Source organism: Peromyscus eremicus, chromosome 8a (assembly GCF_949786415.1).
Source record: "Peromyscus eremicus chromosome 8a, PerEre_H2_v1, whole genome shotgun sequence".
NCBI lineage: Eukaryota > Metazoa > Chordata > Mammalia > Rodentia > Cricetidae > Peromyscus > Peromyscus eremicus.
This window is the reverse complement of record NC_081423.1, coordinates 90,725,496-90,742,140: the sequence shown is the minus strand read 5'-3', so window position 1 is coordinate 90,742,140 and position 16,645 is coordinate 90,725,496. Positions and strand designations below refer to the sequence as shown.

The 16,645-nt window shown below is 41.4% G+C and overlaps 1 protein-coding gene across 1 annotated transcript in view; it reads right to left on the bottom strand.

Annotated features, from left to right (window-relative positions):
- The window catches only part of Cep112 (centrosomal protein 112), a 423,208-nt gene that overhangs the window by 75,736 nt on the left and 330,827 nt on the right, over positions 1 to 16,645 (bottom strand). Inside the window, exon 22 of the mRNA XM_059272022.1 lies at positions 11,466 to 11,615. Within this exon, the coding sequence (XP_059128005.1) occupies positions 11,466 to 11,615 (150 nt within the window). The remainder of the gene's footprint in view (positions 1 to 11,465; positions 11,616 to 16,645) is intronic.

Sequence of the window (16,645 nt, the reverse complement as noted above, 5' to 3'; positions counted from 1 at the left end):
GATTCCCCGCCAGTTCTAGCCTCTGGCAGACTTTTATTTCATTTCAAAACTCACCGCAAAGATTCTTTATTCAGTGGACAAAATCTTTCAAGCTTTATGGAAAATACTTTTGAGCCCTTAAACACTGCTTTGTACATACTAAACCAGAAAATAAATTAGACTTGGATGAGCAAATTGATGAGGATGTGAGGGACAGTAATTACAAGAATAAGAGAAACAGATTCTTCAGAACCAGTGGCTTGGTCCACCCACTGTACTTTATAAGTCTGGAGTGACTGGTGTGGCTAATTTTACTACAGCAGTGTCCAAAAAATAATGGCTGTGGTTAATCAACAACTGGAAAATATATGGATCATTTAGCTTTTTAATAGTTAAGAATGTAATATGTGTTTGAAGTTTTTGTTACTCTAATAATTCTGAACCATATTAGTGATAGTTTGAGGGCAATAAACACGATTGCCAAAATATATAAATTTAAGCCTCACAACCAAAATTATTGAATAATCCCTATCATATTCTTACATATACATATGTGTGAACATATATATATAAAATTCCTATCCTATTCTTATATGTCCATGTGTAATTGTATATATACATATATAATTCTTATCATTCTCTTACATGTATATAAGTGTGAATATACATATATAATACAATATAATTCCTATCATATTCTTATGTATACATGTGTATGAGTATATATACACATATATAATTCTTACATTCTTTATGTATGTGTGTGAATATACATATATACATATAATTCCTATCATATCCTTATATATACATGTGTATGAATATGTACACACATAAAATTCCTATTATATTCTTATATATACATGTGTATGAATGTGTATACACATATATAATTCCTATCATATTCTTATGTATACATGTGTATGAATATATGCACACATAGACAATTTCTATCATATTCTTACATGTATGTGTGTGAACATATATATGAATAACATATGTAGTCATAAGCTCTGTATTATGTATACTCCTACTTGATTGAAGAGCTAATGCTAAGTTCATTTTATTACACAATTCTGTGTTGACTTAACTGACTTCTTTGTAACAGAAACTTGGTCTCTGGTTAGCCTCTGGAACCTAAAAGACCTCCTTTTTACTGTTAATCAGTATTCATTTCATATCTACCTTTGTTAGGATTTCTATTGCTGTGATAAAACACCATGACAAAAAGTAATTTTGGGGGAGGAAAGGGTTTATTTCAGCGTACAACCCTCAGGTTACACTCCATCTTTGAAAGACTTCAGAGCAGGTACTCAAGGGAGGGACCTAGGGGCAGGAGCCCTGATGCAGAGGTGCTGTGGAACACTGTTTACTGGCTTGCTCCCCAGTCCTGGAGGTTGTGGGTTGGCATGGATGCTGAAACTCACCAGCCAATGAGGCGGGGAGAAGCAGGGCACCAGTCAAGCTATTCTCACAGAGTTTAGCTTTAAAATCCCACTTCATTCTTAAAAAGGAACCATCCCAGGGCCAGCAAGATGGCTCAGTAGGGAGAGGTGCCCTTCACCAGGCCTGGTGATGATTCAGTCTCTGCAACCCACACGATGGAAGGTGAAAAAAGATGTCCTCTGATCTCATACTGTAATTCGGAATCTGAAACTCTCATGGGTGAACTTTGTATGCAGTTACATTAAAATCCCTTGGTCTCTGTGCATCGAATGGATTTTTTACTCATGAAGGGCTTTGTAGCATCAGGCGTTGATCATTTGAAAACACGGTATAATGAGTCATAGAAATCTTTCAACTAGAGATGCTTCCTTCTCTTCCTGCCCCATTCTTACTGCCTGCAAAGTCACCGATCTCATCAGAAAACTTTCAGCATTGCCAAGCTGTCAAGCTCACAACAATGATACCAGTTTCCCAAAATTCTAACTTATTGCTTGAAAGGGCAATTTTATTATTAGCAACAAGACAGTCAGTTGTTATCCTTGACATGTCAGGCTCACTTCATTTATTTTGAAGAAAATGCCTGTCAGATACTAGAGTGTGAATAAACACAGGTTGTCAGTCCTTTCAGAACAGTAGTGTTCCCCCACACGTGGTGCAGAACTGCCTTTCTGAGAGATGAGCGACTGGCTTCAATGGGTGCAGGAGGGCTTGGTGCGCACTGCCTGTTATTACGAGGAGCACTGTCTCGAGACCTGGGGTTTGATAAGTAGGCGTTCAGTTGCTTCCTCTTCGTGTTAACCACATGTATCTGGAAGGAAGAAATGGCTACCAGAATGGTCGCCTGGGACCGGCAGTTTCATGTACCACTGCTGCTGCACAAACAGTGAAATGCACGCACAGTGAAATGCACGCACAGTGATGTACCTGTGCCAATATGAAAACAGTTTGGACCTTGAAGAATAAAAGTATGGGGTGCGGGGAAACCTCAGAACTGCAGTTTTAGATGAGTGTATTTCCTCTGTTAGGAGACCAAGTTTAAGATTTCTTCTGTAGGAAATGGAAAGCTACTGACAGATTTGAAGCTACAAACAATATGCCATTATTTGTGTTCTAGAACTGTCACTTTATCATCAGAGTAAGGGACAGAGCTATGGCAATAATTTTAGAAAGGAGAAGGCGTATGAGGCAGGGCCAGAGAGGATGCAGTTCTGAGTAAGGCTAGAAACTAGTGACAGGGGAATGAGGTGTGTGTCTAGAGACATTTAGGAGTTGTCCTGAGGACTGATTTATGAGAGATAAGCGTAGAGAAGAATTCCTTCAAGAGGGTTTCCAGGACTCTCACCTGAGTAACTAGGTGGACAATGGTGATTTGATCCCAATATCCAGTACTAGAAGAAGAGTAGCTTGGGAAGAGCAAGAGAAGAAGAATTCAGTCTCATAAGATGTCTACTTTGAGCCAGCCATGGACTGTCTGAGTGGAAATGTTCAATGGTGGCTAGAACTGTGGGCCAAAACAGGGTATGGCAGCCTAGTACTTAGAAGGCTGAGGCAAAAGGCTACTTAAGAAGACCTTGGTCAAATAAATTAACAAAAAGTAAACAAACAAGTAAACAGAGGTTGTAGGCTCAGGGTAGAAAAACAAAATTGAAAATTCATTTGTGTGAAAGTTGACATGAAGGGATGAGATTCTCAGGGACTGAAGGAACAAGAGGCCAACATATGGTGTGCATAAACTATTACTAAGTGCTAAAGAAGGCAGAGGAGAGGGACACTAGAAGTGGAAATGAGGGATGAGTCAGTTAAATGAGCGGGAAGGTGTTGTATGGAAATACAGAAGCGCTTAGAGTCCAGTTTCTGTACGTTAAAACCACAGTACACAGATGCTGGGAGAACAGGAATATAATTTCTCTGTCCCAGTGCTACAGACACAAATGAGCAGAGGTGGCAGATATATTTCCACCCATCCTCTTATATCTCTAGAATCTACCAGGAAGAGGACAGCCCAGGCAGCTACAAATCCAAAAAGATTATACAGACATGTAGAGTGGGCCATATCCAGTTGAAAGACTAAGTCTAACCAACGGTGCACAAAGTCTCCATCACTGGCCCACAGACATGCTGCAAGAAAACAAAAGTTTGCTATTAAACAGCTCTGGATTTGGGAGGCTTTAACACTGCATCATTGTAGCAGCTGCTGACCAACACAAGTTCTTTGTTAATGCTATAAAGAAATAAATCATGATTTTAAAATCAGATCACTGATAATTTCCTTCCAATACCAACAGAGTGAGTAAACAGGAACAAAAACTAGATGCTGGGTTTTAGCTCAGTGGGATAGCATGAACCTAGAATGGGTAAGGCCATGAGTTCAGTCCCCACCACACAACAAAACCACACAAACCCAAGTAGAAACCAGCAAAGACTTATTAACAGAAAGATAGAAGATAGTCATGTTGATAAAATACAAAACACTATCAAAAGCCTGTGCTTAGGGAAAAGAAGATTCTGGAACACACTGGAGAGACTCACAGTGGTTCAATGTCAAGGCCTGCCACTGTCTCCAGAACATCTTTGTATTATGATTCTAAGCATTCTCACTAACACTACCGAATCTGGGGAGACTAAGACTGTGTAGGAGCCTCATCTTTGTGCTCTTGGGATGGGAGGAGGAAAGATGAAGTAGGGGACCAGGTGAGGACCAGCTTTATCTGAGGGAATGACCTTTTCTGTACTTCATGGGTGTCAAAAGCATGAATAACTAAGAGCTCAAGGAGACAGAGAAGCCCCTTTGCAGCTTATAATGTGAACCCGGAGAGATATTATTTAATTATTCTCAAAGGAGAAAAGCCAGCTCAGCAGCACTGCGTCCTTCCCTCTGCTCCCATTCTCCCTTCCCTTTCCCTCAGTCTGCAGAACAGGCAGCAAATAGCACAGGTCAGTTTTCTGTAACCAGAGAAGAGGGTTTTTATGCTTCAAAGGTACCTGTGGTCAATTCTAACACTTAGAGGTACCCTGGTTAATAGCTGTGTAGACCCTGGTTCATCTACCAAATCTGCATGAGAAAGACTCTTTAGGAATTCCATCAAAAGCCAGTTGTTTATATGGAGGAACACTAGATCCTCACAGTTTTCCTCACAGCAACATTAAAGTCACAAAACACTCCTTTTACCCCAGCACTCAGGAGGCAGAGGCAGGTGGATCTCTGAGTTCTAGGCCAGCCTGGTCTACAGAGAGTTCCAGGATAGCTAGGGCTACTTAGAAAAACCATGTCTCAAAAAATCCAAACCAAAACCAAAACCAAGACCCAAACCAACCAAACACCTGCCCCCCCCCCATCCTCCAAACATTACACGAGTGATAGGTACACACTGGAAGAAAAGGCGAGTAAGAACACAGTACCTATGTCACATGTCTCAAGTACAAGGCTTGACCAGTAGATAGTCTTAATCACATAAAGCTCTGAGTAGAGAGGACCATTGAGAACCACCTGGCCAACTAAGCACCAAATCAAGGTAAAGCTCTAGATGAAGATGCTGAGGAAAAGGCACAGTGTATGACTGCATCCATACAACACGAGGACTAAGCTAAAGGGTGCTGCTAACCATGACTCAACACCGTAAGCCTGAACAGTATGAACCTAGCAACACTACCCAAGGGAGGACGGGAAGGAAGGGCTAGAAGAAGGAAGGATAACTATGCAAATGCACTCGTTTCTCAGCCTCAGATCACTCTATCTGTCCCACAGTTCAAGACTCCCTTCTGCTTTAGTCCCAACTTCCTAATTTGTGGAATTAAAGTAAAGCTACGTGTTCTCCTAAACAAAGGAAAATACTGAAAATAGAATTCACTCTATGAGTCTAGTTGTATTTCCCCCCCTTCATGTGTAACAGGATATCTGAAATGATGTCCACATTGGTTCTAGGCTGGTTATTTCTGGTTAGTAACTTTTGGGATGACCCAAAAAACTTTTATCTTTTAAAATAAATTCTAAAGAATGTCTTGAGCATATGTTATTTTATATTTTTATAAAACTACAGAATAGGGCTGGAGAGATGGGTCAGAGGTTAAGAGCACTGGATGCTCTTGCAGAGGTCCTGAGTTCAATTCCCAGCAACCACATGGTGGCTCACAACCATCTGTAATAAGATCTGGTGCCCCTTCTGGCCTGCAGGGATATACACAGACAGAACACTGTAATAAATAATAAATATTTTTTAAAAATTTTAAAAAAAACCAACTACAGAATAGATTTACTCTAAAAAGTAAAATTACGAAGGAAAGGTGTAACTTTATTGTGACATTATCAATATAGACTTCAGACTGTGGGGACAGAAGCCTTTTCACTATTAGTCAAGGAATGGCTGCTGGGACCTGAACAACTTGGGCACTGACCTGACTTGTGATGGGGAGTAAAAGGAGACAGACACACATACTGAAGAGCTGGGGTTGGCTGGGCCGTGTACTTTGATGGAGGCACGTCAGCAGCTGGGAAACAGAGTTTATCACACAGCTGATCCAGCAGGTGGTTTTATTATGCAGCTGAAGGAGGAGGCAGGTTAGCTGGTGTTGGGAGGGGGTCTCTGTAGGGAACAGTCTTGGGCTGCAGTCATCTGGGAGGAGGAAGCAGTGGTGGATGCTATCTGTCCACACTACCAACATCTGTACTGGGACCAGGGGAAGCCCTTGTCATCCCATTGTCTGAGTCTTTGGGGTCTGGAACATGGTAGTGCTCATGTCAACAATGCACACTCATCCTAAACTTCATTCATTCCCCATAGATTACTGTGATGGATTTACCTTGCTCATATAATCTCTGCCATCCTCATTGGGGAAGAGGGTCTACTTCTTTGGCCTTGGTTCAGTGTTGGTCTGGTGACCTGTCCTGGTCAGCCAGCAGAATGTGGTGGGAGTGATTCTGCATCTTCCTAGTGCAGCTTCATGTCAAATGCAGGCTCTTCATCACATCTCTGAAGGCCCACTTCTCTTTGTTAAGGAGGCTCTGTAACCATCTCAGACATTTCAGCCTCAGTTAAGCTTTCTCCTAAATGAAATCCAGTGATGCACTGGGTGCAAAAGAGCCTCTCAGCTGCCCCTGCCCAACTCTTGATTCTAAGAACTACAAGAATATAATAAAGTTGTTCCTCTAAGCCATCAAGTTGAGTTGCATTTGGGTGTTTATCTGAGATAATCCTTTCTTTTAAAATATTACATTCATCCATTTCTTTTTGGAAGGCATGAACCATGGTGCATGTGTAGAAGCAAGGCTGTCCATTTGGCATGAGACGACTTCCATGGTGTGGGTTCTGGGGAGCAGAACTCAGGTTGCCAGGCTTGATGTGAGTGCCTTTATCCACTGACCCCTCTCTCAGCCCCAGGGATAATCCCTTCTACAAGCTTTAATGACTTTAAATGTAGAAATGAGATAAACCAGCAAATATTTAATTGTTTTTAAATAGTGATGCTATAATTCAAATACATCAAGAAAATCCACAGGCTGGAGAGATGGCTCGGTGGTTAAGAGTACTTGTTTTTCCAGAGGACCCAGGTTTGATTCCCAGCACCTGGTACATGTACACACTCCTGTAATTCTAGTCCTAGGGGATCTGATGCCCTCACTCTTCTGGCCTATGTGGATACCAGACAGGCATGTGCTGCATAGAAACATGTACATGCAAAACACCCATACATATAAAATAAAATAAAAATAAAATCACTACAAATCCACTTTTCAGAGATATGTAGAAGTCAAACTCTGATATGTAATTGTATTCTTCTTTTGATAGACATTTTTATTTACTTTCCTAGCAGAGCATCTTGTGAACGTCTTCAATATGCATACACAACCTCCTCTGACAGGGTTTCAGTTTACTTCCTCTGGTGAGAGATGGGGTGGAGACAGAGAATGCTGATGTCACAGGTGCCTGGCACAGAACAGAAACTCAATACCGTGGCCAAGCATTTCATGACTAAAGCAAGTATGACACTTTAATCATTGTATTGGGGGTGAATTCTAGAATTGGGTCAAAGGCTAAGCAGGCCTCCCAAGCCATTTACTAGTGATAGGCACTGCCAAATTATCATCCCAAGTATTTTACCACGCTACAGTGTGTACACAGGTGCCCTCAGTGGATTCTGTAGACTGCTTTCTCCCTCACAGATTCTCTACAGCTTGACTTTAGTACCCACAGAAACCCACAGTTAGCTCAGAACGGACATCACTGAGTTCCAATCATCTCTAATCTCAGTCCTCAGTTTGAGAGAGCTCAGCTGATCCAGTTGAAAGTGGTGGTGGGGGGCGGGGAAGCAGGTTTCACAATTAGCATCCTTGCTGTTTATATACCATTGTTGACTATTTCTTTGGACAGATGTACTTGGTTCCAGAAAATTGAGCTTCATGGTGACTCTGCCTCTCTCTAATTATCTACACATGTCCCCGTATCTGCATCTGGATGTGTAGAACCCTCAGTGCCATTAGAATGTAAAATTCTTACATTTGTTCCATCATTCAGGCAGACGGAAGGGTGGAGCCAGGCTTTCCACCTGGACATTTGGTTATTTCATTCATGTTCAGGGATGCCCTGTTTGGACCCAGAGGGAAGCCTAACAGTGAAGTAGCTTAGGCTCTTAAGGAAGACAGACTGGGGCTTGACCCTTGTGCACCAGTTATCAGGCAGTCTGGGGTTGGACTGGGTGTCCAATCTCAGTGTTGTCTCCCCACTGCTATGCTCAGGAAATCCTTTTCTCAAAAAGATTCCCTGAACTGCTGGGGAAACTGAGGTGGGGCAAGTGAGGAGGCGGAGAAGAAGGCTGGAAAGCTGCAAGGGCTCTCGAGCTGCTAGAGGACTGGAGATGAGCTGGGGAAGCCCATGAGAGCTGCCACAAGTGATCAGGTGACAGAGACTGCCTCCACATACCCAGCAAGCGCCAATGAAATAAACAGAAAGGAATTCTTCCACCTTTTGCTCCAAAACCCCATTCAGAATCAGGGACTTGTGATGAATAGCAAGATGGTGAACCAGAAGAAAAGCCTCCAGAAGTGAGGGTAATGAAGAGCACTGCCATGCACCAGGCTCCTACTGCTGTCACAGGTGCCTGTCTCCCCGTTAAGGACAGGCAGGCTGCCTGAGAGCCTGAAGCTAAGCGACGGAGAGAAAACGCTCCTGGAAATATCTATGACAAGAGAGCTAAGTGCTGGGCATGGAGCTGGGGTTGAGGTCAGTGGGAAATTAAAGGGCCGTTTCCTTTTCCAAAGAATGCAGGACTATCTTTGGGTGTACCTTCCTTTTGTATTTTTAAAGCATTGAGTAGTACATGAATAGATGAACTGGAGGTAATTTGGGTTTTACGTACAGATTTCAAGACATTTGCTAATTCAGTAGTTTCATGTGATGAGTTTCCAAAAAGTTACAGATGATAAAGAATAATGAAACAGACAAAAAATATGGTCAAGGCTAAGGGGTGTAATGGAACATAAAATAAATTAAAGTATTTGTTAGAGAACTCAGAACAAAGTTGAGTCACTGTTGAGTGACTATCACTTATTATTCCTATTAGTGTGTGTGTGTGTGTGTGTGTGTGTGTATGTGTGTATGTGTAAATGTGTGTGTGTGTGTGTGTGTGTGTGTGTGTGTGTGTGTGTGTGATATAGCCAGAGGAAAAAGCCAAGGAAATGAATGATAACAAATCAATGATTTTAGCAACTTTGATAAAAAAAAAGCTGTTCACTTTACACATTAAGTAACAGAACCCAAACTGAATTGTATTTCAACTATTACTACATTTCCATTTTTCTTTAATTAATAAGCTTCCCCCACTCCCCCGACATGATTTTGCTATAAAGCTCAGTTTGGCCTTGAACTCATGATCCCCCTGCTTCCGAAAAGTGCTGAGATTACAGGTGTGTGCCACTACACTTGGCTTTTTAACTGTATTATAACTTTAATTTGTTACTATCAGGAAAAATAGGGTTGTAGTGGGTAGCCATTCCAGCTTTGATCTGAAAGTTCCAACCCCCATCAAGGCTTCGGTAACTGTCACGCCTACAAGGCGGGGCCAAGAGAGGACCCTGAAGACCCGAGATCTGGATGCATGGGCTCTCTTGGTTCCTGGACCCTGGACGCTGGAGGTAGACTGAGCAGAGTTCTCCAGAGAACCCCGCAGGACTATGCCACGCCTTTCCCAGACCCTGTAAACTATCCCTTCACTTGTAAGTTACCCCACAAAATAAACCTTCCTTTTAACTATGTGGAGTGGCCTTAATAATTTCACAAATATAGGGTACATACTTTTTAAAAAAATATTTATTATTATGTGCATTGGTGTTTTGCCTGCTTGTATGTCTGTGTGACAGTGTCGAATCTCTTGGAACTGGAGTCACAAATGGTTATGAGCCACCATGTGGGTGCTGGGAATTGAACCCAGGTTCTCTGGAAGAGCAGCCAGTGCTCTTAACCTCTGAGCCATCATGCTAGCTCCAGTACATACGTTTTATGCATATGCTATGTACATATCAACTCTCATCATTTAAATTCAGTCTGTGTTTTGGGATGGGTCTGAAGTTATGATTAAAGGGCTTTTCCCTTTTATCATGCAAATGTTTTAAAACTATAAGAATAAGTATTTTAAAATAGGTAATTGTGCTAATTACAATTCTTTCAAGGTAATTTTAATCCTTTAAAAACAATGCTAGGAGTGACCGTTGCTAGGGGTAACCTAACTCATGTCTTCCCTTGCTTATACAATGGGATCCATTTGTTTATTTGAAAATTAGAAATTAATGACCATTTGGTTATTTGGGCATAAGTGGAGGAGATATCCACTTAAAATGAAACTTTTATGTAACTGAAACCATTTAAACAAACTACACAGCTCAGCTCAGGCAACGGAAACAGTTACCAGGCCAAGAGCACCAACTGTAGACGAAGTGTGCCTGTGTAAGCTAAGAGGGCTTGAGAGACAGTGTGAAATAGCCAGCATATGAAAAAGAAACAGATTGTATTTTCGTTTTTGTTTGTTTGTTTGTCTCATAACCTATGGAGGGAAAAAATGTCACAAATAGAAATAAACAGGCAACATGCCATTAACCAAATCCCAAGTCCTCACCTGTAAAGTGAGGAGGTTGGTTGTGCTTGTCTCAAGAGTTTTTTTTTTTTTTTTTTTATCTCTTAAAGCCTTTTATTTTATTCAATACCATCTAGGCTTAAAAGGTACACACACACACACACACACATCAAACTTATTTTTCTTTGCTCTGTATGATTACTCTCCATGTTTTAAGTATTGTTATAGCAAAGTCACTGAAAAATCACCTTTTGCTGGGCGTTCTTCAAAACGATTTGTTCTCCTTTTAGCTGTATTTACAAAGGTTTCCTGACGCTGCTCCTCACAGATGAAACACAGCATGTGCAGACACTTACAATAACATCCACTACTGTGAAGCCAAGGAAAAGGCTGCTTTGACATCTAACTGCCCTCACCTAGAGCATCAGGTCCAGGGAGTTTTCTGCTGCTGTTAAGGTGTGAATGGTTCTCTGAAGCCATTTAGAAACAACCAAAGTTCTCAGCAGCAACCACCAGCCAAAGCCCATCAGATGGCTGGCATTCCACGCCTGGAACACACGCTATTGCTCATTATGCGAATACATAATGAAAGGATGGGGACAAAGAACAGAATGTAAATTGGAAGCTGACTTCTGAATGTGCTAGGCAGCAGTACTGGGCTGAGACACACATTCTAATTTCAAGAGACAATTCCAAAGTAGTTCTCAAGAGAAAGGACGAGGTATTTTTCAAATATTTGTTCAATATGAATGGGTAAGGGTTGCCAAAAATGACTTTTTATGCTGGCATGCGATCTCTTGGAGGGAAGTCAGCCTGAGTCACTGGATACATCAAAGGTAGAGAGTCCAGTGAATGGAATTACTGCAGGCTGTGTGAGCAAGCCAGATACCTGCGTTCATCTGCCCACTGCTGCGATTTCAGCCTCCTTTTAATTACATTAAAGCAGCTGGTACCACTGGTGACTGCAGTCTTTAGATTACCTTGATTGCTTGGTCATTATCTCTAATCAGCTGCTGCTTCTCATCTTCAAACTTTTGTATAACATCCTGGAGCCGCCTTTCTGCAGCAAGCTGCTGCCGACCGCTCTCTTCTTTCAGAGAGGAAATGGTTGTCTGAAGTTCTGCTATGATCTAAAATGAAAACAGCATGCTGTAACTTCAAATTCTCCAGTGAGAGGCATCTATTTTATATGTATTTATGCTTAACAAAAGAATGAATTTGGCAAAACTCTATTCCACAAACTGAACATTTTCAATTAACATATCACTCAGGCTAATGCACAAAATTCCACACAATAAAACCTACAATAAAACTGTGAATGGTGGACAACTGCTGAACCGAATATATTTGGAAGATATTTCCACTCTAACATTCCACAGTATTTACTCATCAGAAGAAGGAACATCTGTGATTTCAAAAAAAATGAAAAGCATCAGACGGTATTTTACTGAGAAATAAACTTGTTAAGAGTGAGGAAGGCTGGTCTGACTTTAGTAAGACTTTGTACCACTACACCACCACCACTACTACCACCCATCACCACCCACCACCACCCACTACCACCACTACCACCAGCAGCACCCCTACCCACCCCTACCACCCACACCCACCCCTCCCACCACTCATTCCCACCCCCACCTTCACCCATCACCACCACCACCACCTACCACTACCAGCACCACCACACCACCACCCACCACCACTGCTACCAGCACCAGCACTACCATCACTACCACCCACCACACACCAGCACCACCAACTACCACTACCACCACTTATCACCACCAGCACCAGCACTCACCACCACTACCACACCACCAGCACCACCACACCAGCAGCACTAGCCCCAGCACCAGCATCACACACCACCACACCAGCAGCACTAGCCCCAGCACCAGCACTCACCACCACTACCACACCACCAGCACCACCACACCAGCAGCACTAGCCCCAGCACCAGCATCACACACCACCACACCAGCAGCACTAGCCCCAGCACCAGCACTCACCACCACTACCACACCACCAGCACCACCACACCAGCAGCACTAGCCCCAGCACCAGCATCACACACCACCACACCAGCAGCACTAGCCCCAGCACCAGCATCACACACCACCACACCACCAGCAGCAGCAGCAGCAGCACCAGCATCACCACCAGCACCCACCACCACTCACCAGCAGCAGCACCACCCTTATTCTTCATGGTCATGCTCACTCTTTATGGTCACCCAGTTCCACATAGTAAGTTCTGGGTATTAACTAATGTTATGAACTGTGTTGAGATATGAAGTTTTTATATTATTTGCTACTGTGAGATAAGTATGATTATTACCTCCCTCTTTAAAATGAGGAAACAGACACAAAGAAGTCAAACATTTTACATTGCTGAAGATGATTTCCAGCTACGGAGATGGGCAAGAATTGAAGCCCACAGTCAGCTTCATGTTCTAAGGAGCCAACTTCATTTTGTTTTTAACAAAATTTTGGTATGGAAGAGAAGTTCATGCTTCCAAATAGGCCTCTCCTTCCTGAGAGCACACACTCATGAAAGTTTATTCTGGCCCAGATGTGCCCTTGCACAGGGACTCCTGGAGCTCTCTCCACACTCAGGAGTTAGCTCCCTCCAGGGCAGGGTTCCCGCCACCTTCTCAAATGAACATCTGATGAGGAACGAAATGGGCCCTCTGAGTGTGGCTCTTCCTTGCTTTGGATGCAGCCATTTCCTTTCAATCTCAACAGCCAGGATTGTTTTTGAAAGCAGGAAATGGTTGTTTCTCTAATACAAGAAACAGTATCAGTGTTCACAATGCTGTAACAGTATCAGTACTCACCATGCAGCTCTGTGAGTGGGATGCAGTGGGTGAGAAACATTGGGCTTAGCTGTCTTTCCTGATCTCAGTTTCCCACAGAACAGGAGCACAGCATCAAAAAACAAAGCAACAGAAACTATATGGAGGGCCATAAAAGCCAAGTGCCATAGAAATATTAGTTGTCATAATGGACATAAACCGAGCACTGTTAGGATAAACAGGGAGTGTTCACCCTTAGTGTGCAAATTCGCTGTTCAAAGTTTAAAATTTAGTCAAATGTTAAGATTATTTTGAGATGAAGAAATTCATAAGAACAGTATGACAATATTAAATTGACCCTCTGCTGTGAGCGGAGGAATTCACTTACTGAGAATAGAATACTGTTCATCTATTTTAAGAATTTTGATTAAATGTTGCTTCCATGCAACAAATGTTACATCCATTCAATTACATTTCATAGCACTTTCATCCATAAGTAGTAAAGGTTAAATTCTTATAGTAAATGTCAAGAAATGAAGCACAGAAGAACCAGCTTTTAGTTACAGGGCCAGAGGGGCTAGGGATAAGAAAGCCAGATTTCCTCAACCTACCATGAACTTGAAGATTGATATTTTATAGGAACCTGGGGCCAAACAGTAAACACAGCTTAATACTTCAGTGTCTCAAGCTGAGTAAGCCACAACTTCATAGAAGTGGGGAGGTTAACTCTAGTGTGAGTTTAGTTCTCTGCAATTTTATCACGTGTGTAGATTTGAGTATCTACCACAGTCATAGAATCTACTTTTAGAGTACAAGATATTTATTTTCCATTTAAAAATACTAGAACTGAGCAAATAATCAGTATTGAGTAGAAACAGGAGGATCAGGAGTTCAAGGTCAGTTTCAGCTCCAGGGTGAGTTTGAGGTTAATTTGGGCTACATGAGACCTTGCCTCAAAAAAAAAAAAAAAAAAAAAAAAGGTGAGATTGAGGTTATTATAGCTAAGATTGAAGACAAAAATATTTAAAGGTATTTTAAATGATTTTAAGGGCTCAAGATCAGGATTTTCCTCATAGAAGATTCTGGACAATGTATACAAAAAGGAATGAGTGTAGGTTTTGGAAGGAACTAGAAATGATGCTCCAAGGAAGGTACACTTGCTTTTATATTCTCTAGGGGAGAGATAATGAGACTTCCATGGGGGAAAATGAGATTATATTTGGAAAACAATTTTTAAAACTTATAAAGGGAATGTCAACATTTGAGGTGAAACACTATGGCTAGACAAGTAGGTTGCTTAGTAGGTAGGATAACATTGTGTTACCTAAAAAAAAGACTTAATATTCCAAATATTCCAGATGAAGAAGTAATCAGAATACCAGGCTAGCAAACATGGTTTAGGTTAGGAACACAGCATGGGTCTTTACATCTATTCACTGGTCTTCGCAGTACAAGAAAACAAACTTTTCACCTTAGCTCATTGCATATAACACTAGCACTCAATAAGTATTTAAGTAATGAATCATAATGGTAAATTAAGTAGTGAACTATCATGGTAAATAAGAAATAATCACCACTGGGAAAAAAATAAATTGACATAGTCTAGCCTTTCCATAATAGTAAAAGTTTTTGAAAAAAAAGAAATCTGTTATATACAATCATAATTGGGAGCCTCCAGTTTGGATAGAATTATAATTAAAGAATATGAAGTAAAATGTCACTAAATGTTTACCCTGCATTTATTTACAGTAAGGAGTGGATTAGGACATTTTCATGTAGATATGGAAAATTAACACTCAGGCAAACAACAGGGGCTATTTTGGGAGGGTGCTGTAAGCAGCCTGATCCATGAAAGCAATAATGGTTTCTAATGATTGCTAGGCAATGAAACTTTGCGTAGACACTAGGATCTTATTTCAAGTCTTTACAGAATTTAAAATAGAAGTTAAATTTCACCTTTTATTTCTATTGTTTTTTTTTTTTCAGATTGTGGTACAGTTTGAGACTTTTCTCAACTTCTTCCTCTAAGTTCAATAGCCAATAAAAACCATACCTAGAAAGGACAGGAAGGCACTGGGGTTCCTTACAAAATACAGGAAGGCAGAGCCCTTTGCTACCCTCAGCATGGCCCCTGGACACAGTGGGGGCATGGGGCATACTTCATGGGCATGAATGTGCACCATGAAGGGGAAGCTAGCCAGGGTACTGGCAATGATTGATTGGCAGTGGGTGGGTTCAACTGGCAGCTGTCCTCTTTAGCTATGAATATTTTTACAAAATGGTATTACCTTATTATGGAAAATGAAAAGTAGGGAATTGAACTGAGTTTAGAAACTATGTTAAAACTGAGAAGGCAAGGTTAATATCTAATATTCAGACAAGAAGAACAAACACGTGACTGAGACAAATAGCATGCCTGGAGATGATGCCTCCCTGGCTGTTACGGTGAAGACTGTGTAGGCTTATAACGGGCACAATCTTTGAGTGTGCCCAGGGTTAAGTGCACATGGTCTACTAGGTCCAAAGCTTGATAAGATCTTAAAGGTCAAGTAACTTCCTTCATAGGAAGAAAAGATCTCAAATATTTTCCTAATTTAAACTGCCGCTCTCTTGAGTGCTAATGGACCCATCACTCATCCAGTCACATTAGCACTGTTCTTGAGAGGAAAGTTTTTAAGTCCTGATAAACACAGTGAAGCAACTTTGCTTCTGGCACTCTTACCAGCGTGATGAGATATGCATTAGAGATTCCAGCAAACTCGTTCTGGAAGCAGAAACAGCCATGTTTCTTTTTCTTTTTTTTAAAAATGTTCATTTAAAGTAATCTGTTTCTCAGCCGTGACTGGTGGTGTAAACTGATGTTTTCAAATGCCAGTTCATGGCTATAAATACTCACTGCATCAGAGATGGGTACAGAGACTACTATCAGTATAAGGCTATCTTCACTTGACATCTACATATTTTTCTGGCCTTGCATTGCTCTTTGGTTTATAAAATGATTACAGTGCATGATAGTTATTGCTCATTTCCCATGCCCTTCTTCTTAACGTCTTGAAAGAAAAATAGTGAGCTTCTACATTTCCAAATTTGTGGAGAAATTTCATCAGTTCTTAAACACCTGAAAGCACAGTGTCTGATGAAAAAATTTCATCTTTCTTCTAGGTTTTTCCCTGGCTCCCTTCTTCCTTTTCCTATTGCAATGTTCATACACCTAGGGTTGCTAACAGTTATTGCATGTTTTAGTACACACAAGGCACTGTGTGCTTTGGACACTGGTTTACTTACTACTTAAAACCGTCTTTAGAGGTAAGCACTGATCTCCCATTTGACTAATGAGGAAACCGAATTCCAGAGGTGGCAGGCAAA